The sequence below is a fragment of the Otolemur garnettii genome, unplaced genomic scaffold (assembly GCF_000181295.1).
Source record: "Otolemur garnettii isolate 467f Iridium unplaced genomic scaffold, OtoGar3 scaffold00005, whole genome shotgun sequence".
NCBI lineage: Eukaryota > Metazoa > Chordata > Mammalia > Primates > Galagidae > Otolemur > Otolemur garnettii.
Window position 1 is genome coordinate 13,075,949 of NW_003852400.1, and position 27,132 is coordinate 13,103,080.

At 34.7% G+C, this 27,132-nt stretch overlaps 1 protein-coding gene across 1 annotated transcript in view; it reads right to left on the minus strand.

Moving 5' to 3' along the window:
- Positions 1-2,979: 2,979 nt before the first annotated feature.
- Positions 2,980-27,132, minus strand: part of SEMA3D (semaphorin 3D) — a 124,094-nt gene continuing 99,941 nt past the window's right edge. The window contains exons 11-17 of the mRNA XM_023519160.1: positions 24,362-24,584; positions 22,476-22,564; positions 20,285-20,326; positions 17,301-17,458; positions 15,603-15,667; positions 10,570-10,709; positions 2,980-3,441 (exon numbers count right to left, since the gene is read on the minus strand). Coding sequence (XP_023374928.1) covers positions 3,016-3,441; positions 10,570-10,709; positions 15,603-15,667; positions 17,301-17,458; positions 20,285-20,326; positions 22,476-22,564; positions 24,362-24,584 — 1,143 coding nt within the window. The 3' untranslated portion in view covers positions 2,980-3,015. The remainder of the gene's footprint in view (positions 3,442-10,569; positions 10,710-15,602; positions 15,668-17,300; positions 17,459-20,284; positions 20,327-22,475; positions 22,565-24,361; positions 24,585-27,132) is intronic.

The following is a 27,132-nucleotide window of genomic DNA, read 5'->3' on the forward strand; positions in this document are numbered from 1 at the left end:
CTGCAGCTTTTACAAATTACTAAATTTCTCTATAACAACTTTTCCACTTCTTAAGTAATTTGGCTGACTTTCAAAAAAATGTTTGTTCAGTAATGTTAGTGTAGTGTTTTGAACATTTGAGGGGAAAAGGATTCTACATAAATTAATTATTTAGACTATCCATTTCTAAACAAACTCTTAAAATTTCTAATCAATTGAATGTAAATGAATGCAGACAGGCAGAATTCCACTTAGAGCATAAGTGGCTGAAATGAAATGCAGGAGAAAACACACAAAAAAATCAAAGACTTCTATGTGTTGGAGACAAGGGAGAAAAGTAAGAAGTCAAGAACAAACAGACATTGTAAGACCCTCCTTATAGTGAGCAGAGTTCTTAGCATATCAGAAATCATTATCAATACTTTTCTTTTTCATTATTATAAAGTATATTTGGTAAAATCTTCAGGGATGAGGAAATACATATAGAGTTTGTGGATTTAATGTATTCTCTAAGTGTTTTGAATAATGAAAAGGTTAAAAAATTAAACATAGTTTAGATGTCCTCTATTTTAAAAAATACACGTAAATCTTTTTACCCTTTTTTTAATTATATGAAATTATATTTGCTAATAATATTTCTAATATATTTTAAGTAATTCTCATCGTTAATAGTTTTGACTTCAAAGCAGCCAGAGTACAGGCATGATTTACCCAATTTTTTAAATCTGAATAACTGAAATTAGAAAGAATTAAAATGGTTTTAGACATTCATATTTGGATGAAAACAATTTATTTTTACAAGTCAATTCTAACATTTGAGCTTCAAGTAATTTTTCCAAAGCCATCCATAATTTGATCATTACTCCCTGATACACAAATATTTGGAAATTTTAAGAAAATTAACATGCTCCCATTTATTTCTTTGAGCTCGCCATGAGTTGCTGGAGCATTCTATACCAGAAAATCAATAATTACAAACACTCTTGTTAAAATATTCAATGAGTACTCTCATATCACCATTATTCTTTTACTTTTTAAAAGAGTGGTTTGTTCTAGTTCACTATTCTTAAAATTATTCCTTAGGAAGTTCACCTTGTAGTGAAACACCTGCAATATTCATGAGTATAATAACGAAGGGGGATACTCAACCTCATATATCATCACAATGACTTTGAGATAGGTCAGCAATGCAAATAAAGTGAATGTAACAGTGAGATAATGCTCAGAACACAGAGCCACAGACTGTAATAACTTGCCCTGTAATTGCACGTGTTTCTCACGGACTTTTCTTTCAAGATACGTACAATGCATGAGGAATGAGCAAAGTCTGTTATTCATGTTATTCAGTTTTCTGAAAAGCTGCCTTCCATGTGAGGAAGTGACTAATTTTTCATTTCACACCATAAAGGGCGTGAAAAGGCAAAACAGAAGGAGGCTAAGGGTTTTGTGTTATGAGAAGCAAAGGTGAGTCCTGCTGAACCAGACAGGAAAGACTCCCTCCATGCTCAGAAGGAAAGTAAAATTGGAAACATTTGGAAGTGCTAACAAAATATGAAAGATGTTTGTGTGAATGTTGTGAGTTTGTCTTCTTTACATGTGGTAGGTGTATTTATTGTTAAATCGCTAAAATAATGCTACTGGAATTACAACTGATTACTCCAGAAATTCAGAAAGATTGCGTAGAGAAAAGATGTCAAAGAGTTAATTAAACCCTTTCCGTTGTCAAAACTTGCACTTGTTCTGTGTGCAACAAATATATATCCCCGCTTCCCACCACTGTTATGTCTACCTAATCCTCTCTCTGTATTATATATTTTCCTATTCACTCAGATATGAATCAATAATTCAATATACAGGGGAGAATAAAGGTAGTAAATGAAAATAATATACAGAGTATGATAAATATTTAGGAAAAGAGAAGAAATGCATATTGAAATTCCATTGATTACATCATAAATAAAATATGCTCATCTGTCCCATGACCCTTTAGAAAATTTACTTTTCCTCCGGCTCTGCTTAGCAGTTTGCTATAATCTAGATTTTTTTTCAACAGATGAATTACAAATTGGCAGCTACTTTCACTCTAGCGAAAAGAGTTCCATTACATTTTGTTCATTTTATTTGTGATTGTTCTTCTTTTTCATGGGGATGAGAGTTTTCCCCAAAGCCAGAATTTATGGCTGTCTTCCCTTTTGTAGCCTAACAAATCCCATCTGCATGCTTTCCCACAATGATGCACTATACGCCATGATGTTTCCCTTATTTTGTTAAAATATTTTCCCATATCTTATTAAAATATTTATTAAGCATTCTGTCCCCGTAGAACTAAGTCCATATTCTAGAAGCACATAACTCAGCACCAGCTTCTCTCTGTGAACCTGTTAATCCTGACAAGTCATGTGGAATCCTGGGAGGAACATTAATGCCTTTCAGTAAATCAGTGTTGCAGTACAGTAAATGTAACCCCAGTGGCCTGAAAGAAATAATGCACCTCTCCAAATTCCTACACCGTGCTCCAAGAGTGTATGGTGCACTGAGGAAGCACCTGTTGATGATGTGAACTGTCTGAATTTGTGTCTTGCCCCCAATTCTCCACTACATGCCAGTGAATTCTAGAGTGGACTGCTCGTAAGAGCATAGTGCACCTGCGCCGTAAATCCATGCGTCATGGGCGTGTACGAGAATGAGGCACCTTAATACAGGATCAAATTTGATGCTCATTTAGCTCAGTTATACTATTTACATGACAATAAATTCCAACACTCAAAACATAAGTTATTTATAGATGTAAAGACCCTATTTGGAGGATAATTCTTATACTTGGTAAGTACAAGGTTTGTGTTGGCAAATTGGTTCCGATGAATTATTTGGTCTTTCTGTCCCGTATTCACCATATGTTGTCTCATTCAAATAACTGTTTCTTGTGCCTTAGTAAAACTCCATGAAAAGCATTTAAGAATTAGTGTAACTGATGTAAAAAACAGAAGACAGTATTTCTGCAGCTAAAGACTTCTTTTCGTTAAATTAAATAGGAAACTACGTGGCCACGGCTCTCGGAAACCCCTCCCGGTCTGCGTGGTGTCTTCGGTTGCGTTTCTTCTTCATTTCCTGCATGTGCTTCCACTTGGGGCCGCCCTTGTTCCGCTGTCTCCGCTTCTCCCTGTGCCACATCTGTTCACAGTACTGGTCAAGGCTGAAGTTGGGGCTGCTAAGGATTTGGATGTAGTCTTTGTATCTCAACCGTGACTCAGCCAATAGATCCTTGACCTGCCCCTCCTCCTGCTCTGCCCTCTGGGTGTTTTCCATCTGTTCATTCTCAATGACGTTCAGAGTCAGTTTCACTATAGTGTGGATGAAAGTGTGCTCCTGCGCTTTGCAGTAATATATCCCAGAGTCCTTTTTCTGCAGACTTCGAATCAGTAGCCCATATTCCGTTTTGATGATCCTTTCATCGGGTTTCAACTGCAGAATTGGAAAAAATGTCAGTAATAAATTAAAAACAGAGAAGACTATAGGCCCATGAAAATAGGTTCATAGTTTTACTTAGATGAACCCAAAAGATATATTCTCTGTCTCTCTGTCATCAAGAATAATATTGTCAGCTATAGTTGAAGTGGGCGAATAAATTCAAGTTAAGTAATAACCCTCAAACCATATTCTGAAGTTTTCACATTTGTGTCTTATTAAGTCTAACTGAACCTTTGGAATACAGTTACTCCCCGCCCCCCCCCCCCCCCCCCCCCCCCACCCCCCCAGTAGACAGAAAGGAATGAAAAGCTGCAAAAGGGAATGAAGTAAAACTGGAAACTAACAAGTGAGCTTTACAGAGATTTCAGATGCATAATAGTGTACTAAGATCACAAATCAGGATCTCATTTTAGACCTGAAATATAACAGCAACAGTCACTGTGTAGAAAAGGAGCTTGAGTGCAAGCAGCTACTTGTAAGGTAGAATGGAACAATGATTCCAAAAGGAATTTACTCTATTTTCTAGATAACACCAAATCCATAATCTGAATAGCACATGGAAGGTGTAAACGCTGATTTCTTAGGAGACAAGTAGAAAGGCCTGGAGACAATCTTTTGCATGTTAGAACTGAAATTAAGTCAGACCTTAGAAGTTTAGCAACGTTTAAAGCTGAATTTCCCTTTTTTACTATGGATTGAATTTTGATGCTATGTAGGTATGTCATACTTTAAACTATGCCATTTGTGGAAATATTTGCTATACTTCATTATACTATAACATGGTAATGTGATTTCAAGGGTGAAAAAAATACAACGAACCAAAAAAAAAAAAAAAAGATCCCCTGAAATGTGATACTCCTTAGCCTTTGAAGTAATTTTGAAATAATATTACGGAGAGACAATTGTAACATTAACCTCCCCTGGCCCATAATCTGGTGTGAACAGTGAACCTATCTCCATGAAGGATAGAGGCATGTTTATCCACACAAAACCCCTGTTTACTGTGGAGTATTGTTGAGTAGTGTTAAGGGAAACAACAACAATAACAAAGAAGTCTAGAAAATTTCCTAGTTCACACATCTGCCCTTGTACTGTAGATTTTTACTTGATGCAAATCAAGGAGGCATAAAGATGTCTAAATTAAATTTATTCACAGTGGGTGGACTATTCTCTGAATTTTTATGTAAAAAATATGTAGAGAAAAAAATCCCTCCAATTCTGGAAATATGAGAAAAGGAAAAGAAACATCTCTGGCTACCAGCCCAGTTAACTAACAAGTATAGGGCAAACCACCCTCTGTGCCAGAGAAGTGCAGCTGGCGGGGTACCATCTGAGGCCAAAGGCAGGTCACAGCTCAGATCCCTGGTTAATGAGGCTGAATGGTCTCCAGGCCTGCCTTTGCTCACGCTGAATCCACACCACCAGGGTTTTGTTTATTTGTGTGTTTGTTTTCCTTACCTTGGCTATGTGGTGAGTTGGATGTGTAGTATTCTTTTTTCCTTTGAATGTTTTTTCTTAAAAGCCCAGGTATTTTAAAATGTGATTGTAGTACAAACTAATCTTGAATTAATGTATATTCTCTGAAACCATCAAGAGTTTCATGCCCTGAATAAATGTGAATTTGTATCGGTTCTAAATGGTCCATCTCAAACAGAAAAGGTAATCTTAAATTTAACAAGTTATGTACGTTTTGTTTTCCCTTAATAATTTCACTGTAAGAATTGTTTTTTAAAAATCAAATAAATCTTAGACCTCAGAATACTAGCTTCCGTAACCTGGATTCTTATCTCTGTCTGCTCTGCTTCGTATGATGACTCATTTGTCTTCCCAGATTGGTCTCCCATCTATCAAGTTGGTGGCACAGCATATGGTGTATTTGGGGGATTAAAAGCAAAGCTCTTTGAAGGTTAAAGTGTGAAGTATCATTAGCAACATTATAGACTACTGCCATGTTGCTTGAGAGGTAATATTATGAAGCCTTTATTTCTGTAATTCTCCTAACAGAAAATGGCCTGAGGTTATCAGCATGCCAGTAAAACCAGGTACCTACAGTCTGGTTTCCTTTACATGACTGGTATTCTTGCTACTGTTTAAACTGTGTTTCATGTGACTTTTAGAGATTGTCACAGCTCTGACTCAGTAATTTTTATTGTTCTCTTTAAGCTTTTGACAGGAAGAAACTGTAACTTTGCTTTCACACATATTGTCCAACCCATCATCAGTATTTTGCTATTCCGTCTTTGTATCCTGTTTATGTTGCTTTACTCTGCGGTCCGGTTCCCTCCCCTCCTTTCCAGTCTAGTTCTGTCCCCACAGGACTCAGACTTTCATAAACACCTGGCACTTCATTACTAGGTCATGCTCTTTCACCTCTTTTCTTCCATGGAATGCTTGATTTGTTCTTTGGTTTTTGACCTACAGATATAAAACCTGCTTAAAGAAATTTCAGGCTTTTCTGGATCTACCTAATGTCCATTAAATATTTAACCCATTCTTTGTTCTTGCTAAAATTTTAATAATAGTCCTTTAATAAAATATCAACTCTAAAAAATACACATTGAATAGACTTTCACAGGATTTTTGCAATTTAGAGACCAAAATCTGTGACCCAGAAATTAAGGAGTTGATTAACATTTGCCTACTTTACATTCTCTGCAATGCTTTCATTCAGGGCGGGAATAGAATGCTTTATGCAGACTGTCTCTCAGCAGTGAAATGTCAGCACAGTCAATTTAGAAAATTCAGTTCCCCTACAAAGAGATAATGTAATCTCTGGCCACTGATTTAAACTCAGGAAATTTTCTCCATGCTAGAAGTGATAAGTAAAAACTTCTCATCCTTTCAAATTAAAACTATGCTTGAGCTGAGGCTGACTATCCATTGTGAACAAGGATAATATATTTGACATTATTAAAAGTTGATCTTCAGTACAGGGTGATTCATTTTAAAGGAGAAGAATAACTTGGAAGGGACAAAGGACATTTAGGTACTAAACAGCAGGTGAAGGTCAGGGACTAATCTCTGCTAATGACAGCCTAATGGTGCTTCCTTGACTGATAATTCATCTGTCAGTTCTTTCCCAGTTAAAGCACTGCATGTGTCTTGGAAAAGACTAGGGCTTCAGGAACATCTCCTTTCTCCAACAAATGGACAATATTACCAGAGAAAATTTCTGAGTCAGTAAAAAAGCAAGCTACCAGTGTGAAAAATCAATATCTATCAAAGTCACCATAAATTCTTTGTATTTAAAACAAAACACTAAAAAGATGTCTTATTTAAGAGAAAGGAAAAAGAATTAGAATAGAATCATTATGTACATGTAATTAAGTTTCTCAGAGTGTGTTTACCTGACACTGTTCACAATTCATTTGTTAGCATATCATAAAACCAACATTTTTATGCAAACATTGAAAAAGAAAAAATTACTAAAAAATCCTGCTGAGCCACAGCATCATCTTTTGAAAACAAAATTAAATTTAAACATAAATAAACACTAGAGTAATAATTTTGAGTAAATGTAAATATAAAATAAAATATAAATATACATGTAAATATAAAACTTAAAGTATAAATGTAAAAAGAAAAGCATAACTACAAAAATTATATATTTTCTGACTCATTGGTGAAAGAAACATTAAGACATATAAAACAAAGTTGCTTATAATACCTATAATATTAAATTATTAATATCTATAATATAAAATGCTTGTTAAAACCATTGTAAATGACTACAGCAATATAAACTAAGAAAATGATAGCAAAACAATTCACCAAATACAGCTAAAGCCAATAAGAAAGAAACATGAGAAAGTTAAGTTCACATCCACTAATGTTCAATGAAATAGATATCAACACAATATATTTATTCAAGATAAACTAGTGAAGATTTTCTTAAATTGTGATGCACGATTTTGCCTCAGGAGTTCATAATAGGCACTGATGTAGTGATTTTTATGGAAAATTAGTGATATACAACCATTTATCAATTCCCATAATAAGACATCTTTGACTCATTAAATTTACTTTTTGAAATTTGTCCGAAGAAAATAGGAAAAGTAGAGACAATTTTAGATAGGGGAAAGTACATTCCTTTTTTTTTTTTTTTTTTAAAGAAGGGACACCAACTATTTAAGGAAAGTCTGGAATATGGATATATGACTGTGCCATCAGGGTAGGCGGGGACCAGAGAAAACACAGTAGTCGCATTGAATTATAGTAAAATGAGCATAATGCAAAAAAAGCTGGAGTAGACATCAAAATTTTACATGTGCTTATGGACACTTAGTGGCCTCATCGTTCTTTTTTATGAGTTACTGCAATTTTAGAACATTTACATTGATTTTACAATAAAAAGAACAAAAATAAAGTAAGAGCCTATAAATGGGAAAATGCAAATATGTGAAGATTTTTCAAATATTATTAATATCTATAGAGAAAAATATGGTATTGCCTCATTTATTCATTCAGACCCCAAAACTTCAACAGGAGCTTGGGGGCTGCAGATGAACGTGCTAGTCACAGCACAAACATCATCAATTTTAGGAACTGCTTTATAAGAGTTCCTAAAACTCTTATAAAGTTATCGGCAGATAACTGACTCATGACCTCCTCAACAGCACCCGGCTGGGAAACAGCCCAGTAAGGAAATGTTCTCCTCCTGGCAGGGAATAACCTGGTGACAGCCTCTGTGCCACAGAAGATCACTGTCCCTCCCTCAGGCTTTTCTTGAGAGGAGCAAAGATTTCAAGCTGGGACCTTATGGGTAAGGAGCAGAAGGGATCCTGCTGGGAAAAATGCTTCACATCAAATGTACTCTGGATACTGTCCTTTCCTCAACTCAGGAAGCAGTATTGCATGTCCTGGACAATGTGAAAATACCTATCTACAAAGATAGATGGAAATACCAGTTGAAATATCCCAGCTGAGATACTTTTAAATAAAATTCAATAAATATGCTAGTTCTGCTCCATTGAAATTCATGGAGCATGGTACCATCTTGAATATATCATACAGTGTCCAAAGGTACAGTAATGTACAGCATTTTTAAGCACATGAAATATGCAAATACAAATAACCATAGACATTATGGATTTGATAGCTGGGAGATATCCTACACAGAGTACCACATTTTAAAAAAATCAGATTAAATTTTCCATGGAGGAAAAAATCACTTATTAAGGAATTATATTTAACTAAAAGACAATTATCAAATAATTAAAGATATAAAATTAAAAACACTGGTTTATGACATTTAAGATTAAAATATTGCAATGTAACTAAAACACTGCATGTTAAAAAATTCAGAAAACATTTTTCTAATAATCTTTGAATAAAAAGTAAATGCTTTATGTTTTGGAATTAAATAATCACTTCTATCAGCTAATATTTCAAAATATATTCGTCAAAATATGTAGATATCAGTAAAGATGAAGAATCAAGTTTTATTGGAAAAATTTGACTTAATAAAGAATGAAGTTATTCCCTTGGTATTAAGTTTGCAAAGAGTCAATATTTTGATAGAGAAATTTATTCTTATAGATCTTAGATGAACACAATGATATTAGCTTTTTCACTTAACAGTGAAACTATTTCTTTGAATCAATTTATTATAATAATATTTGATTTTTTTTTTTTTTACTCTAAAGGTTTTCAACCTCAACAGTACTGACATTTGGGATCAGATAATTCCTTACTGTGAGGGATTGTGCATTGCAGGATGTTAAGTATCACCTCTGAGCCTTACCAACTAAATGTCAGAAGAACCTGCCCACCCACCCTATGAGGTTCAAAATGTCTCCAGACATTGTTGAATGGCAGTCTGGGGCACAATTACACACAATTGAGATTCATCTTTCTATACTAATGTTTGAATATTTACATTTACCATTTGAAATATCTATAGACTGGAATTTTTGAGAAATTTGATCCATGACTTAAATGACAGGGAAACTGAATGCTAGAGCAGTTATGACCTGCTCACACATCCCAAGCAGTCAGCCTAAAAGTAGAACAAGCATTTCCTAACCACACAATTAGCATTATTTCCTGCTTCCAAACATCCACACTAATACAGCATCTGTAATTTTATGTGTATATTTCACAGTTGTGGGAGCCTCTGGTCAAAATTTTACATTCTTATATGCCTTTTCATTTGATGTTCATAGCAAATGTTGAATTTATTTTGTTTACTTTAGAAAATTCTGGCTCACAGGAGCTCAGTGATATTACCAAAGGTCTTAGAATCTCATTTTAACTAGAGGTATCAGTATTGTGCTTCAACTCAAGACATGTAATTCTGAATCTTGTGTTCATTCCATTATTCATTATGGTGTAGTTAGTTTAATATTGGGGGGTTTAGAACTCTAGTGTGAGAATCATTGGATTCTCTGAACTGTAATAAAAAATAATTCTATCAATTAACGTTCATTTCATGAAATCCAAATAACATTAATCTAAGATTTCTCAAACACTCAAACCCAGCTTATTAAATTCAGTAACATATACAACCTATCTCACAAAATCTTTGTGAGGTATTTCAATCACATATATGTGTCAGAGAAAAATAGGAAAAAGATAAAATAAAAATAGAATATGCCCTCTCTTGATTTGTTTTTGATAGATAAAAGTTAAAAGATATATATGTCCAGATACTTATCTAATTTTCTCATATGTTATGATAGAAAATATATATTTCTGTTTTAATACAAATTCACTGTGTTATATTACATAATCTAAATGGAACACAATGGTTGTTAAAACTTAAGTAATTGGCCTACTGTAAGGAGAAAGATATTGTGTTCTTGTTCTTAGAGACTTGTTCAAAAACATAGGTGACTCATGAGAAATAGAAATTTGAAAAAAATATTAATTTAGTATAAAATTTCAGTCTGCTTTTAAATATCTTTCATTACACATTTGTGTGAAATTGGCTCCTTCTTATCTCAAAGCCATTGTCATCTTTGGTGTTCAGTGAGAACGATGTATGAACAGTTATTTTATTTTCATCACATAATGAGAGCATCATATGGTACTAAAATCTGAACATCTCTCACAACCAAAAATGTGATTTGAGTTTTACACTATTTCCTTCAAGGTAAAGATTCTTTGATGACAACAACTTACCTCCTCTCGATGCTCATCACCTGACTGCTGGACGTACCACTTAATAGATGCTTGTTGGGATTTAGGAATACATTCCAGAAAGGTGGAGTTAAATTCAATGCCAAAAATCACCTTTTCATCAGCAATTTCATGACTAATGCCTGGAAAGAAAACATGAAATAGAAGGTTAACCTTGACCTAATATTAAAAACAATGAGAAAAGAGACTGATTTAGAACAGATGCCATGGAGAAGAATCATACACATTACTTAGAGAAAGAAAATTCATGTTAGAATATTGTTACCTCAGACCACTATTACCCAATGGATAGATTTTAAAACTCTATCGTGTATTATAATTTTCACTCTTTTATCAGTATATTAACTATTTGCGATTAATTTTTTAAAATGATAATTCCTAAGATCTAACTCTACACATTATTTTTCTCTGAGCTGAATGAAGTTTTTGCATCTTTTAAGGCCCTTAACACTTTCTTGTTTACATAAAATATAAACAACTTTGTAGATGAGCAATTTATTTCACTTTTAAAAAGAAATTCTAACAGGAATGGGTCCACAAAGCTGATTAGATAACATTAAAGAATTTCGATGTTAGAAAGTAAGTACTATGATCTGTATTTAAAAAAATTCTACAATTCTGATCATAAGTCAGATACTCTAATACTCAGAATCTGAACTCATCTGTATTAACTTCTTCTCTATACAGAAGGATTCTTTAGCCTAACATGCTTTGCTGAGAGATAGTTAATGGAAATGCTAAAGGAGCAGTATCTCAGACACCTTATTCTCATAAGTCAATGCACCATCTGAAAGATATTCCACTTAGAGTAGTCAAAGGCTCTATCCCATGGGCCATCTATGATTTGCAGCACACATTTAATCAAATAAAAAATGACAGCTGCTCATCCTGACCAAAATGGGTACTTTTTCCTTGTATGTGCAGATATCTCAATTCTGCAAATGAGCCTACTTAGTATTTTAGGCATCAACCAAAGACTAAAACTTAAGGAGCAATGGAAATCCTAAACCTGACCAAATGGCATGATTGCACATATATTCAACAATTCCACTTCACTTCAGAAGCCTCTTTTATTTTTTTTTTCAAATGTCCACTCTGACAGGGGTAAGATGGTATCTCATTGTGGTTTTAATTTGCATTTCCTCATGTTTAGTGATTTTGAACATCTTTTCATATGTTTTTGGCCATTCGTTTATTGTCTTTTGAAGAGACTGTGTTTATGTCTTGCCCACTTTTTAATGGAATTATTTGTCTTGTTATTACCGATTTGTTTGAGTTCTTTGTAGATTCTGGATATTAGTCAGTTAATGAGTAGATAAGAAAATGTGGCATCTTCATATATCATGGAGTTCTTAAGCCATAAAATGGAATGAAATCATGCCTTTTGTGGCAACTTGTATGGAACCGGACAACATTAACTTAAGTGAACATTAACTTATCCCAGGAATGGAAAAACAAACACCACATGTTCTCAGTAATTCGTGGGAGGTAAATGGTGGGTACACATGCTCTCATGGTGTTCTAAAGGATATTAGGAACAAAAAGGGGGATTGCAGGGAATGAGAAATAAAAATGTACCCATGGGGTACAATGTACACTGTTCTGGTGATGGGAACACTAAAGCCCTGATATCAGCATTATTCAGCTTATCCATGCAACAAAAATCACTTGACTGCGCTTAAACATTTTGAAATAATCCCCCCTCCAAATTTAAAGAAATAAAAGCTCTTTGAGGTAGCGCCATACAACTTTCCATAGACGCTGTACCAGTTTTCAGTCCCATCAACAGTTACAAGTGTTTCTTTCTCTCTGCACCCATGCCAGCATCTGTTGTTTTGGGACTTTTGACAAAACCCTTGCTTAACAGTTAGGTGACATCTCATTGAAGTTTTGATTTGTGTTTCCCTGATGATTAGAGATGTTGAGCCTTACTTTGACTCAAACTGTACAAAAGCAATTCATGTAACTAAGACTTTTGTACTCCTGCAATATTCTAAAATAAAAAAAAAAGATAAAAATAAAGGTTAAAATTAAAAGAAAAGAAAAGCACGAGAAATGTCCTTTGAACTTATTTGTGTTTTAAGAGCAAGGATTAAGTTAAGCGTGCTGTCACCATTATGAATTCACCTCTTCTGACCTTCCAAATGTGTTGATTCCATTTAAAACCTGGAATCTATCAACTATCTCTACCAATTCAACTGATTATATCTGCAGTTTTCACAGTTAATAAATTCCTAATTCACAGAAAGTTCACTGGTGCCTATGGAGAAGAAAGACAGGCATTATCTTGTAGTAGCAGATACTATTTCCCGAGAAAAGAACTTGTCAACAAAGTAGGGAGGATGAAGGCTGATTGTTAGGCTATGGGCTAGGACTCATGAGAAACTCATTTAAGCCTAGAAGTAACTGATATAAAGGTGGAGTTATGAGAATAACTGCAAAAGAAGAGTTTTTCAGGTACAGAGGACAGCAAAATAAATCATCTTGGGCAATAACAGATTGGTTACCAGAGAAAGCCAGTGAGTGAATGTTGCAAGGGCGATCAGTATGAGAGATGGTCAGAGGATACGCTGGACACCAGGCCAGGAGAACCTGATGGGCTACAGGGAAGGCTGTTCACCTTTCACTAATTATTCTAAGAAGCTAGTGAAGGATTTTGAGCAAGGAGATGACATGCCCTGACTGAAATTTTTTAATGATTATTCTGTCTACTAAGTGACATGAATCTATGCATTTTTGGGAACAGCCTCTGGAGATCTTATTAAGGGAGACCAGTGTAGCTGCCACTAAGAAGTTTCTGTGGCTTTAGTTAGTTTGGCATCTGTGGAGGTCTTGAGAAGCTGTGGAGTTTCTCCAGAGAGCCTGAAGGATCAGGGTGGTTGTACGATATGAAAGAAAGAAAGAAAAAAAAAAATATATATATATATAAAGATGACTCCTACTTGCTTTTTGACCTGAACAGTTAAGTGAATGGTGGTGCCACATATTAATATGGGGAAAACTGCAGAACAAATAGCTTTTGGAGAAGGTAATTCTTTCTCAGGTATAGAAAGATACTAAGTAGGTATCCAAGGGGAGCTCTTCAGCATTTGTGTCTGGCATATTGGGGTAAGTTTAGAACTAAACCATGAATTTGGAGGTCAAGTGGTCTCTGATGGAATTGAAATTGATGGTATTAGGGAGTGCGTACACAGAAAATGGAAAAGTAGCTTGGGACACTAATATTGAACAGGTAGAACGAAAAGAAAAATCAAGAGAACTTGGAAGGAGCAGTCTAGAAGGTAAGAGTTAAGCCAGAAAGATGTGGTGTCGTGGAAGCAAAGGTGTGCAGAATACCATTCCTCCAAAATTAAAACAACAAAAACCTGATTGTAGTACTTGCTGATTTTTCCAGTGTAAATCGCACTATCATGTCTGGTTCAAGGTACCAGTAGTTTAAAACCAGCTCGTGAAATTTTTAAACAGTAAGCAACCAACTCTAATGAGGCCACATGAACTGACTCCCGCACAGTGCTGGCTGGAAGTCGAGAGAGGAGTGTTTCAAGAAAGAGGGAGTTAGAAATGAAGTCGAAATGAGCACTGAAAGTTAGCCATTGGCTTTGGCATGGAGGAAATTGCTGGTGACCTTGACAAGAATGGACTGGGTGGAGTGATGATGATGATGATTAGAAAAGACTTTGTGCCTTGGATTGGAGCAAGAACAGGATATGGTGACGTGAGGACCAAGATCGCACTGCCTTAGGCACAACTGTGTTTCGCTTCATTTCTTTATAACATTTATCATCATCTGGCAAAGCATTTACTTTGCTTGTTTTTGTTTTTGTTTATCGCCTGCTCCGTTCCCCAATGCGCACTTGAATATAAGTACCGGGAATGCCTAGGCTGTTTCCTTTTTTGGGCTTTGGTTTATTCTCCGTGTAGCTGTATCTGATAAATCTCATTATGCACATGCAAAGGATCGCATACACAGCTCACAATAACGATGGCTGAAGAAAACATTACACAGGACAATGAGTCGCCCAGAGCTAATGAGCTCATATTTTCTCAGAAGAAACTTTGTTTTTAAGTGAAGAAAACACCACTGGACTACCACTCAGAAACAATGAAGTTTGGTCATTTATATCTCCTGTGGGGTGGTTACTAACAATGTGATTTATAAAAATGCGTTTCCTCCACCAGTTTTGTGTATATGTTTGGTGTGTGTGTGTGTGTGTGCATGTATTTTTTATCTGAAGGCAGAGCTCCGAGTGGACAGCAACTGAAGGTCTGGAATAGGTAGATGAAGACACAGACTTATTTTCTCTGTTTTCAGATGCATTCCTCAGATCTCTTTATTCCTCTCCCTGTTCTTTCCTACTCAGACTTTCAAGATATTCTACCTTCTGAATTTTCTGTGAACAATGCAGCCTCTGGTGATCGTTTGCTAAACTCCCCTGTCACTAATTGTGCCTTATGACATCTCCCCAAAGAATCATAAACTCTCCATGGTGTTTGTTTGCCTCATAATATACCCAGGACAATTATAGGCGCATGGCAGTCACTTAATAAATCTTAACTGATTAAACGAACATATAAATTAATAAGTGAATACAAATATAGTATAGGCTACCGAAAACTTTTTTTCTAATAAGTACGAAAACTTTTATCGGACTTTTCTGGGAGGTCCCTTTGAGTTTATTCTAAATGTCCAAATATTTTTGGCTATGTCCTGCTTTATCTCTAATGGCAGTTTTCAAACTTTACAAGGATGGATAAGAAAAGAAACAAAAGCTACAGTACAGGAATTTTAAAAGATGTATGGAACAAACAGTGACATAACAAAGGATCATCCACTTAGGCACACAGATAGGGGGTGATTTATAAAATTTCCTACTTGCTTTTTCAGAACAGAAGGATTACACAAAATGAGATCTCTCTATACATTAATAGACGTTTTAAGTTATATAAGAAAAAGACACACGGAGACTAGGCTTAGCATTTTCGATGGGAGGGAAAGCATATGAAATCTCACTTACTGTCCTCTATGTCCCAGCACTGGGTAATTGGGTCCCCGTACTTTACATCTTGGCGTCTAGCTCGTCTACAGAAAGAGGATTAAATTGATGAGAACTTCAAGTGTCATAATCAGAGCCAGAAAGGCTGTCTCGATCACTAACAACAGATGCAGAACTATGCTTACCTTACTGTTCAACCTTTTAGAATTTCACAAATCAGCCAAATTTCAAAAGGAATAAGAGTGGACACGTGGTAGTGAGACTAACATATGCTTACTTGTTACCTTAATTGGTTAAAAAATGACCTGAATAAGAAAAGAATGCCACATATAATTTGAGACATTTTACCTAGGTGCAAATGTACTTGACCCAGACTTTATAAAATAATGCTACCTTAATTCATCTTTAAAAATGTTATATCTGTCTAACATCAGGCATATTTTCAGACATTCATTCACATTGTTTCAAGTTCTTTGTTATTGAAGATGGTGATGAAATGAGCATCCTTCACCGTCTAACTCTGCAGTCCTTTTGCACATGTGCATATAGAATAAGTTCCAAGCTGGCTAATAATAGTAGTTATTTCAAGGAGTACAGAAAGCAATGAGTTGCAAACAGCAAGCCAACAGCTTGTTGTTTCAGTATATCTGAGTGGCAGGAATTGACTAAATTAGAGTAAAAATAAAAGTTTCAGGTCACTGAAATGCACTGTGGACTGTATAGAATCTATGCTTTTACAAATACCTACATTATTAAATTATTTGCAAAATAGTAGCTATGAGTACATAGATAAGAGGACACGACAAACGTATACACATTTTAAGAAAGTAAAAAACTTCATTAAAATCACATTTTAAGAATGAAAAAAGCTATAGTAAAATTACAATATCCAATATATATTGATAACCTTTGTTATCTTGTATATTGTGTTCTGTACCTCTGTAATCCCAGAAGTCAAATGTGACTAGAGTATTACGGTTATTACGGTCTTAATATATATTTTTTTCTTTCTCAAACATGTATACATTTGGGGGGGAACCCTCTGTATTTGCAAATAAGAGGGAAGGAAGGGGGCATTGTAAAAAAGGTAAAGTCATAAATCAAAACACATTTTAATGATGTTCAACATAAATGAAGAGAAAGAATATAAACAGTATGTCAATCTTTTTTAAGTTCTACATTTCAGATTCAGAATATCTGTTTTGTTCCCAATTTAGTGTTTTATATTCAAAAACTATACAAATTTTCATTTCAATATACCTCCAATTGACTCTGGTTTTTATATTTATTCTAACTTAAACTACAAGACAATAATTTGTATGAGATGTTCATGTTACGGAAAAATTGATTTTAAGCTGAGCATGATGGCTCATACCCGTAATCCTAGAACTTTGGGAGGGTGATGTACGTGGCTTGTTTGAGTTCAGGAGATTAACTTCAAGTCCAGCCTGAGCAAGAGCAAGATCCTGTCTCTACTAAAAATAGAAAAAAACAAACAAATAAAAAAAAACTAGCTGGGTGTCATGGCAGTTGCCTATAGTCCCAGTTATTCAGGAAGCTGAGACAAGAGGATCGCTGGAGCCCGAGAGTTTAACATTGCTGTGAGATATGATGCTATTGTACTCCACCCAGGGTGACAGAGTGAGACTCTGCCTCAATAAAAAGAAAAAAGAGGCAAAAAAGGAGAAAGAGTTCGTATCAACTCAAGGCCCCTCTTACCTTTTTGAAGTAGGCGCATATCGAGAGCATGAATTTCCATCCCAGGCACAGTAAGGGTCCCTGGCAAGACAACAGTCTGCACAAGCTTTTCCATACGTGTCGCATCTGTGCAAGGAGAGCTGAACCAATCCATCTCGGGAACCAATGTACAATTGTTGCTGCAAATCAAGCAAAACCAATGAATTAGAAGCACCTTTCAGACTAGCCTTAAAAACTTTGGTTTCTTGAATACCACATGATATGTCTAAATGTCTCCCTAAGTGCCCCACCCCTTGTAAACTTGTGCCCAGAAACATATTAAACAGAAAACTAAGTCACTCATTTCTACCCCTGGGAGGACAGTGGTTTGACGATGTTGAGACTGAAATGGACAGCATTCTAAAACCTACAGTAATTTACAAAGGTCAAAAACCAGCTGCTAGACGGGAATTAAGATGTCAAATTCTTTCTCGATAGTAGAAAATATACCTTGGTAGATTATATCAAGCACAGATGCCACAGGCAAACCTGCTGATGTTCCCCAGCCGTGGCTCCGTACAAGGGAGATGACTGAAAAGAGATTTATAAAACTTTCCCCTGGTTTTAACTGACCATTTCATTTGATAATGAAGTACTGATCCCTGAAAGAACATGGGTTGTAAGTGGGAAAGAAGCATTTGGTATCACTCTGAAAAAAGTATTCAAGCAGGCTCGAGGGGAGCCATATCATAAATAAAAGGCTGCAGGATACTGAAAAGCCCCACAAATGAAATTAAGTTTTGAAAATAAGCCCAGAAATTAATGTACTGCTCCACTTATGTATTCATTCCAGTGTCTGTGATAGCGGTGGTGGAGAGGGAGAGATGATACAAATGAATGAGCTGTAGCCTGTACCTTTAATTAAAAAACCTGTGGCCCACCGGAGTGAACCATGCCAAGCTTTAAATGAAGGAAAAACATCTTGGAAATAAATATTGGCATAAGAAGCACACACGCACTCAATGTACAGAAATCTGTCTTATACCTCTATCACCCATTAAACTGTCAGTTAAAACTTTCGAGTTGCTAATTGCAATGAACACTGTTTAACATTTGTTTTGGTTAAATTCTCTACAGCATTTGCCACTCATGACAATATGCTCCTTGAAACGCTCTCTACTTTCTCCTGGGCTCCCTCTTCATGTCTGGCCTTTACATTATTTTCTTCACATTAACCATTGCATTTCCTTCTCTCTTACTCTCATCTCTTTACCCTCTTTTTGGTGTACAGGTCCACAGGTCTGTGAAAACAACATACAACATAAATCTCCTCCTCCTGCCTCACCTTGGCAAGAGGCACCCTCGCTCACTCCCTTCCCCCAAGACAGGAATCTGGGAGCTGTCTTTGATTCTTCCCTCTCTCACACTCAGTCTGTCACCACATCATCTCCATTCTCTCATGTAGAATTTTCTAATCTATTTCCTCCTCTCCTTCTCCCCTGCCACTGCCTTAGTTTCTGACTTATCTTCCTGGATTACTTGTAAGTGTCTTATTTCTGCTGGCTTCAGCTTTGTTTTTCAGAAACCCCTGTCTTTACGCCAGAACCCAATCTATCTCCACACTGCCACACCTTTTCTTTCTTAAAAGAAAATGTTATCACGACACCCTCCTGCTTATAATCTTTAACTGTGTTCACTGCCTTTTTTTTTTTCTGAGACAGAGTCTCTTTATGTTGCCCAGGCTGACTCGAATTCCTGGGCTCATGTGATCCACCCACCTCAGCTTCCTGGGTAGCTCAGATCATAAGTAGGAGCTTCCTAAGCACCTAGGGGATTTCATTATCTTCAAGATACAGTGTTAAACTTCTTAGGAGGACATATAGGGATGTGTTTAATCTTGCTGTGGCTTATTTCTCCAGATTTATTTCTAGCCTCCTTCCCCCTTAAATATACATACGTCTTTGGCTCTAAATGAGCACAAACTCACCAGAATAAGCTAGGGTTTCTCGTCACCCCTTTGTAAATGTTCTCCCCTTCCATTTGGCATACGCTCCTCCATCCCACCCTGCCTTCAATGTGTCTGTTTATTATTGGTTTTTATTATTGTTAGCATGCTCTCCTCTCAGCTCTCTGTGAGCTTCTGGAGGTTCAAGGTTATATCATTCATTCATCTCTACCCTCTAAGGAGTAGTATTTCAAGAAAATAAATGTTGACTAAAGAAGTAAATTAATGAAAAAGACCTGAAGAAGAAACCTATTTAGACTTTTCCCTGACAACCACTCTGCCATAGAAGATAAAGACAATGTAGAATCACGTTGATGTTGAGTGATGTCAGATCACTATCATCTGACTTCCTTAAATCTTGCAGGTACAAATAGCCATGGTCGTGCAAGTCTGAATCTCTTGAACCAACCAGGACTTGGGGTATCGTATCAGAGACTCAATGAAGTAAAATTCAACCTTGTCATTATCATACTTAGCTAGTTTTCACTTCACACTTAATAATTAGAACTTTGCAGGCAGCATCCTATTTAAACTCCCAACAAACTTATGAGACAGATACTGTTTTTCTAATTTTCCTGTAAAGGACACTGATTCTGAGAGTTTGATATTAAGTGGCATTGCAAAGGCCAACTGCTGTTGGGCTGGTTGCCATCACAGTCCATATTCTAACTCCTTGGCCTCCTTTGTAAGGGTCAGGAGTCATATGCTACATGAATTTCTTATGGCTTTGACAGAAAGACATCCTCATGAGACTAGCAAAATTACCTCAATGTTGTTTTAAAGGACAAAGGAAGAGAAGAATATATTGTTCAATTAATGACATTTGGTTCCATTTCTCCCAAGGGAAGGCTCCAACAATCAATTGACCACTAATCAATTTAAAAAAGAAACAAATAATCCTACACTTTCACAGTATTTACAGCTCAATTTCCAGTTTCAATGAATTGTCCTTCAAACAGACTTTTGCTTGAAGCAACTTCTTGCTTTTGTGGTTAATTTCTATATAAAAATTAGAAAGTACCTGCTTTAGGGACAACTCCATGTTCAAGATGATCGATGGGTGCTGAAAATAGAAGTTATATGTCAAAAACATATTCATTAAAAGGCTCTTTTTTCTTTTTTAACTAATATGTTGTTTTATCTTTAAAGACTGCTGAAGTCAGTGTCAAGTCCAAGTCTGCTATAAAGGGGAGAAAAGGATCTTATTGTTTGCTATTTTCTTCCAGCATGTTTTACTTTAAGAGAGATGAAAATATCTTGTTAGAGAAAAATTACCTTAACATATAAGGAAAGACTCTGTAATGAAAATTGTTCGCAGTTACTCACAAGTTTTCCCCTTCTTCTGTATCTGCTTATCTTAACTGTTTCCGTATAATTCAAACTGGTGTTGACAAGAACATCTCTATGATTATTTATTACCTCTTTCTGCTATTACTAGGATCAGTGGTTCAAAAACTTGTTCAAGTACCATAGTTCTGAAAAGCTCTTTGTGGAAGACCATATTCTTCCACAATATAGATGGACATAATTTAGATTTAGAAATATAGATGCACATAATTTCATGATATGAACTCAAGTCAATAGTCTTTGTAGAAAATATGTCTATATGCACACCAGATAAAATCAAAATTACTAAACTGAAAATAAAGATAGGATGTTTTCTAAAAATGCTATCTATCTGTCATTTACCTTTCTACTCCTTAATCCTTTCACACAGCTAGTATTTACTACTTGATAAACAGTAGAAAACGTCAAAGATTTAAAGGAATATAAGAAAGAAAAATTTTAAGTGAGAAAGTTCTATCTATCCAAGAACATTTTGCATCATAAATTTAAAAAGCATGGCCAAATTCATTAAATTATAATCAATTAAGTATCTGTGGGTTTTGTACATCATTATACCTCAATAAATCTTTTTTTCTTTAAACACAACAAATGATGACCACTAATCATTTAAGCTTTAGCTGTGGAATCCCAGCAATTCCTACCATTACAACGATTTTCAACTGGTGTGCCATAAGAGGATCTTAGATGTGCTTTGACAAATGTTAAAGATTACTAATTAAATTATTTTTGAAAAAGGTTCAAAGCACAGTAAGTATAATCTTTTTTTGTTTGTTTGTTTTGATCAACATAATTTAAGTGTGGTGCAGAAGTTCAAGTATAGGTTGAAGAGTGCTGTGATATAAAAACACGGGTATACCACCACTGAATAAGAGTTCTTCTAAGGTGCCTATGTTGTCACAGGGACCCTTCTTTTGGCCTCTGGGTTCACATTTGTATTTGACAACCAGCCTTTCCTTTGGGAGCCACCCAAGACTTTGTTTTTGTAGACACCAGATAGCAGGTCTTGTTCTTGTTAACTCCTTGACCACTATTATCATCACAATGTAAACAGGATCCTGAGGAAGGCAGCACGTTAATTAACTCTCACAGTGGAGAGCTTTATTCTTTGTTAGGCAATAGACGTTTACATGGAAACAATCCATTTTAATAAATTGTCTCCACAAAAATGTCATTAAAAAAGCTCAGCATTTAAAAAAAAAAAAGCTTTTCTAAGGAATAAATTTTACTTCTAATGTTATTTTCAAGAAATAATTTTAAATCAAATTTTACTGAGTATTTACATAAACTGCCTCAATTTGAATTTATTGGTAAAAGTCAAAGACATTCTCCAAATCTGGAGAACTCTTCTTGTAGATCTACTAACTCTTTTTGGCGTGTGAGAGCAATTTAAAATACACGAAGCTTTACTATCATGCTATATATATATATATATATGTGTATATATATATATATTTAATTTCCTTACAGAAAAACAGGGACACTTGATTTATACACTCTTCTAGTTTTTTCAAATTCAATTGGGGAAAAATGGAAAAGTAAAATTTATAAAGTAGAAAAGCATCTGGATAGTAAAAGAGACCCTAGGCTTTCATTTAATGTGGCGATTTGTCTGACTATATGCTTAGAGAATGCAGTAATGGGAGGCAATCCCAGGAGCTCTGAGTTCAGTGGTGTTCTATAGAGCAAGGTGAGTCTTACTTGCTTATAAAACTTTTTCCATTGCTTAGGGAAAAGAAACATAAAGGAGCTAATTTCAAGGACTTGTTTTTCAGCAAAAGTGATGACGTATTAAGGCAAGTGTGCCCCACAACAAGGGCAACTGAATTCCACTATCACTGCTCCTGGAACTCTGGACTGAGTCTTACCTTGAATATCTGCAGCTCCTCCAGAACCACCTCTTCCATATTCCACTTCTCCTTTGAAATGCTGACAACTTTTAGGATGGTTCCAATGTCTGAAAAAATGCATTAGCCATGATCTTGTTCTTTCTCTTTCAATATTTAATTGTAAGCACATTCCTAGAAACAAATTGCTTCGCTTCTTTCAAAATTTGGGTTGAATAAGGCAAACATAAAGAAGAGAAGCTTAATGTATGTAATTTTTGTCCTTCAAACATATTATAGCTTTTCACTAGTAGTACATATACTTATAGAGAGAATATTAAAAGATACACATTGCTTAAAATTATAGCAAATGTTTTGGACCTTAATTTACAAGGTAAAATATACTAAAATAACCAGTTTTTCTCTCCTTTCTAGCTCAATGTAACATATATTTACTTATGGCTATTCTATCCAATTCGATGTACACATTATTTTAATAATCTTAATAAATGGATAAAAAAGAATATCACTGAAGCTATCTGAGGGAAATTGTAGCTCACCCTTCAACTGTACTTTATCTTCCTAATCATTATTAATGCTCTAGAAACAAAAAATTAACATTTAGAAAGTCTTAAATATATCATCTTATATTACAATTCCATGAGGTAGCATGCTAGTACAAAAAAGAAATTTAGAAAAAAAATCCTACTTTAAAATTAATTCATACAAAAGAGATGCTTTTAAACTTCTGCACACTGGAGTTTGAATATAGTAACGTATGGTGTATATGATCCAGTTTGCACAGAATGGTCTGGGTTATTCAACTATTTCTAATGAATCTAGAATCTTTCAAAAATATCAAACATATATTTTCAAATTGTCAAAATCAAAATCCTGTTTCAGCATCTTTATAATTTTCTCAATAAAAGTTAGATAGTACCACCTAGTGGCTGAATGACATTTATTGCTGTAAACTGTTGACTCGGCATGAGCTTTGAGAGGACAGGGTGAATTCCTGAACCTTAATAACAAACTAATTATTTCTACTTTTGATTCTTCAGTAGATACCTCTGTAGTCCCTAAAAAATCCTTGTTTTTCTCATTCTTGGAATTACTATCTGCAACATAATCAGGTTTGACAACTGGTGTGCAAAGGTCTTCATCTGTAACGTACATACTTTCTAATAAACTTAACTTTTGTAAAGCCAATATATTTTTAAAATAAAATTATTCTACAATTTTTTTTACATTTCTAAATATCTATTTCATTAAATATATGTTTTTTGAAAACCTATTAGTTTCCATTACTTTATGAAATGCTTGATTGAGATTACCAAATAAATTTTTTTTGGTAAAAAATATTTTTAAATCATTTTATAATTGCTGAGTTGACAAAGAATATAGCAAGCTTTGATTATGAGAATCTGCAAAATTCATTTTAATCCACAAAATTTAAGAATAGGAAAATAATCTCCAAGAAATTTCTATGAGAAATACTTTACATAGTAATGCTTAATGTTTTTGAAAAGCTCTCTTGCATCACTGAAGTCAGAGATTCTCAAAACCAGGTGAAAGGATCCCATGAGCTACAGCTTATCAGGTAGGTAAAGGGAAGGGTGAAGTATGAAAATAAAGAAATACATCTGTGCCCTACTTGTTTATTTTTAGCCCAAGTGACTCAACAAATATGTATTGAGCACCTAATCTATAGTAGTAACATTGCGCTTCAATACTCAAATATATTTAAGAGGCTGGGAGATTTTTATGATTATTATCTAAAAGCACGTATCAAACAATTTTATGAAGGATTGACAAAGTATTAGCTAATAATTACTCATTTTGATTTTGACCAATAAATACTTTTAAAGCATTTGTTTTGTCTAATAATGACGAATTCCTTTAAAAAAGAAAGCTTAATTTGAGCTTACCTGTTCCAAGAAACATTACATCATACTGGCCATCTTCTGCAATGACGTGATCAACCACTATTTGTGTGAGTCTGTAATCCACATTGATTCGCTTGAATGTTGGTCCCCCTGCAACTGGGTAGACTGACTTATACATCACAGGGTGCCGCTTTATGAAACTGATGACATCATCTGGAAAATCTCGGGTAGATTTAATCAGTGGGTCGTAGGTTTTGCTTGGACACTAAAAATAAATGTGGAGAAAAGTGAAGACATTATTTATGCATCTGAGAAACTTACACTTACTTTCAGTAAAGTTTTCAGGCCTATCATCACTAATTAAAGGAATGAACAACAACAGAGTCAATATGGTACCAAATTGTTAATAAATTCAGAGCACCTCCGATAAATTTAAATCCAGTTTTCTCCCTCAAAAAAAAAAAATATATATATATATTCATCTGCATTTTATAAAATTTCCAGGGGATTATTTTTTTAGAATCATTGTTCTTAATGAAGATATGTAAAATTCAAGTTGAAATAACTGTGAAGAGTGTGATCTATAAACAGAACAACATATTGGAAACCATTACTTTCAATTTCCTTTGAGTGGCTTTATGATTTCACTTCAACTGAAACCATGATTATTAAAAATAAAAAGAAACAAGTCAACAGGTCACCAAAAATACTTTCCAAAAAGCTTTAATAGTTTGAAATTGTCATTATGTAGTTTCTTTTATAACTGGTGTGCAAATTATACTTTGAACAGTTCAAACTAACTAAAGGATCTGTGAAGAAACCCTCAGGGAATTTTCCACTTCTGTCTAAATTTGCCTCTTCTGAGCCTTTCAGCATATACTATATCAATAGTTAACATAACCTGCCCCCTGGTGGTAAAAATTTCCAGGTCCCTACTTGTAAATGAATTTGATTATTTTATCCTAAAATTGAAAAATTACTTTATAATTAGAAAATAACTCTCTTCTGAATCCTAAATATATTTTATTTTTCAATATATGTAATTTAGGAAGGTATCTCTGATAGAACAATTGTTAACACTTGCAAATTCTTAACGAACCAATGCATTCTCTTGGAGTAGAAATCTTTATTCAACTAATACAGGCATTGAGAAGAAAATGCATGACATTACACATAGTCTAAAGAAGAGTCTGCTTTTCCCTTATTTTATTTTAGAAAAGTTGGAAGCATAGTCTTTACTAAACTGAGCTATTTATACTAGATACTAATTAGAATCAGGTTAAGACTCCAGTAACATACTGTACTTCTCGAAATATTCAAGAGGATCATTTTTAGGAAGCTGAAAATCCTGGCGTTCTCCACAATATATGACTCTGAACCTAAACCTTATACCAATAAAATAGTAAAGGTCCGTTATGAATTAGAATGTCAAAGAAGTTGTACAAAAAACACAGTAATGATTTTTTTTGTAAATAATTTAACAATATCTTTACCTTTAAGAACATTTTTACATGTCTGGTATCAAGAAACTGATCCCTTCCTGATAGATGTTTACTTGTTTCAGGTCTATGGCAGCAAGATTAGAAATGTCCCAGAGTAATAATAATTTAGTATTTATGTAGTATATTCTTAACTGGATGTGGGTCTAAAGCTATGTCTGTGCCAGTCATTCTTTTTAGCATTTAGCCTTCAGCCAAGTGGAATCTGTCAACTCGATAATGGAAGGAACCCTATATTAAATAGATTAAGCAGAGATTCAAAATGGATATGGGGCTCAAATGCTACAAAGCGCCTCTCCAATTATAGGCTGCATGTTTGACGCTCAGTCAAAGGCCATTCATACTGGGCTTATGGCATATAATGCCTGTGGTTCAGTCTGGTTGGTCTGTCATTAAAATCAAAGCAAGAGCAAGATTTTGCCTGCATTACATTTTTGAAAGAGCCCTCTAGCTTAAAAAAACTCTTTTTTGACTTTGCAGCTGTAGTTATGCAGTAGCCAAAATTTCAAAAGGAATACTAGAATGACATTTAAACCACAATTTTTGATATCAAATTTTATAATAATTAGAAATTATGAGAGAAAGCATAGTGGAATGAAAATATGAAGATTTAGCAAACAAATATGACAATTTTCTTCATTGGTCGCCTCTGACTAAAAGGTTTAAGTGTAATGAAATCTAAGAAAAAAGACGAAAAGGAAAACCTGGTTTCTATTGACTATTATAAAATGATCTTTGAATATATATTTTTCCTGTGGCAGGTTTTCCTCATGGCATGCTGCCAGTGTTTGGATAAGATCTTTATCCTCTTGGTTGCTATGCGCCATCTCTCAGGTCCGAGTCTCCACTATGCTTGCACAAATGAAAATGATTTGGTAGAGTTACTCCCTGAGGTTTAAGACAGTACGGTTTGAACCAAATGTTGTTATTTCAGTACATTCAACCCAGTGGAATTTTTGCTTTGATATCACATCGCTGTGCAGCACACAGATCTAAAAATAACCTGAGATGCCAAGCAACGAAAACAGGTAAGAGTCAAGTAGGAAAGAAAGATTCCATCAAAGAGAAAGAGAAAGTGTGGGGAAGTCTGTGTCTAAAGCAAAGTGTTAGAGTCAATTATTTATTTTCTTTTAAAAAAACTTAGAAAATTTTCTTATGGCAGTGGTATATGCCAAGTATTAAAAATCTAGTGAATTTTTTCTGTATGTATGTACTTTTAGTCACTAGCTATTAACCCAGTCCACCAGTCCATTTGAACATAATTCTGCCTCCAGTTTTCTTTCTTCTTTCTTGTTTTTTTTTTTTTTTTTTTTT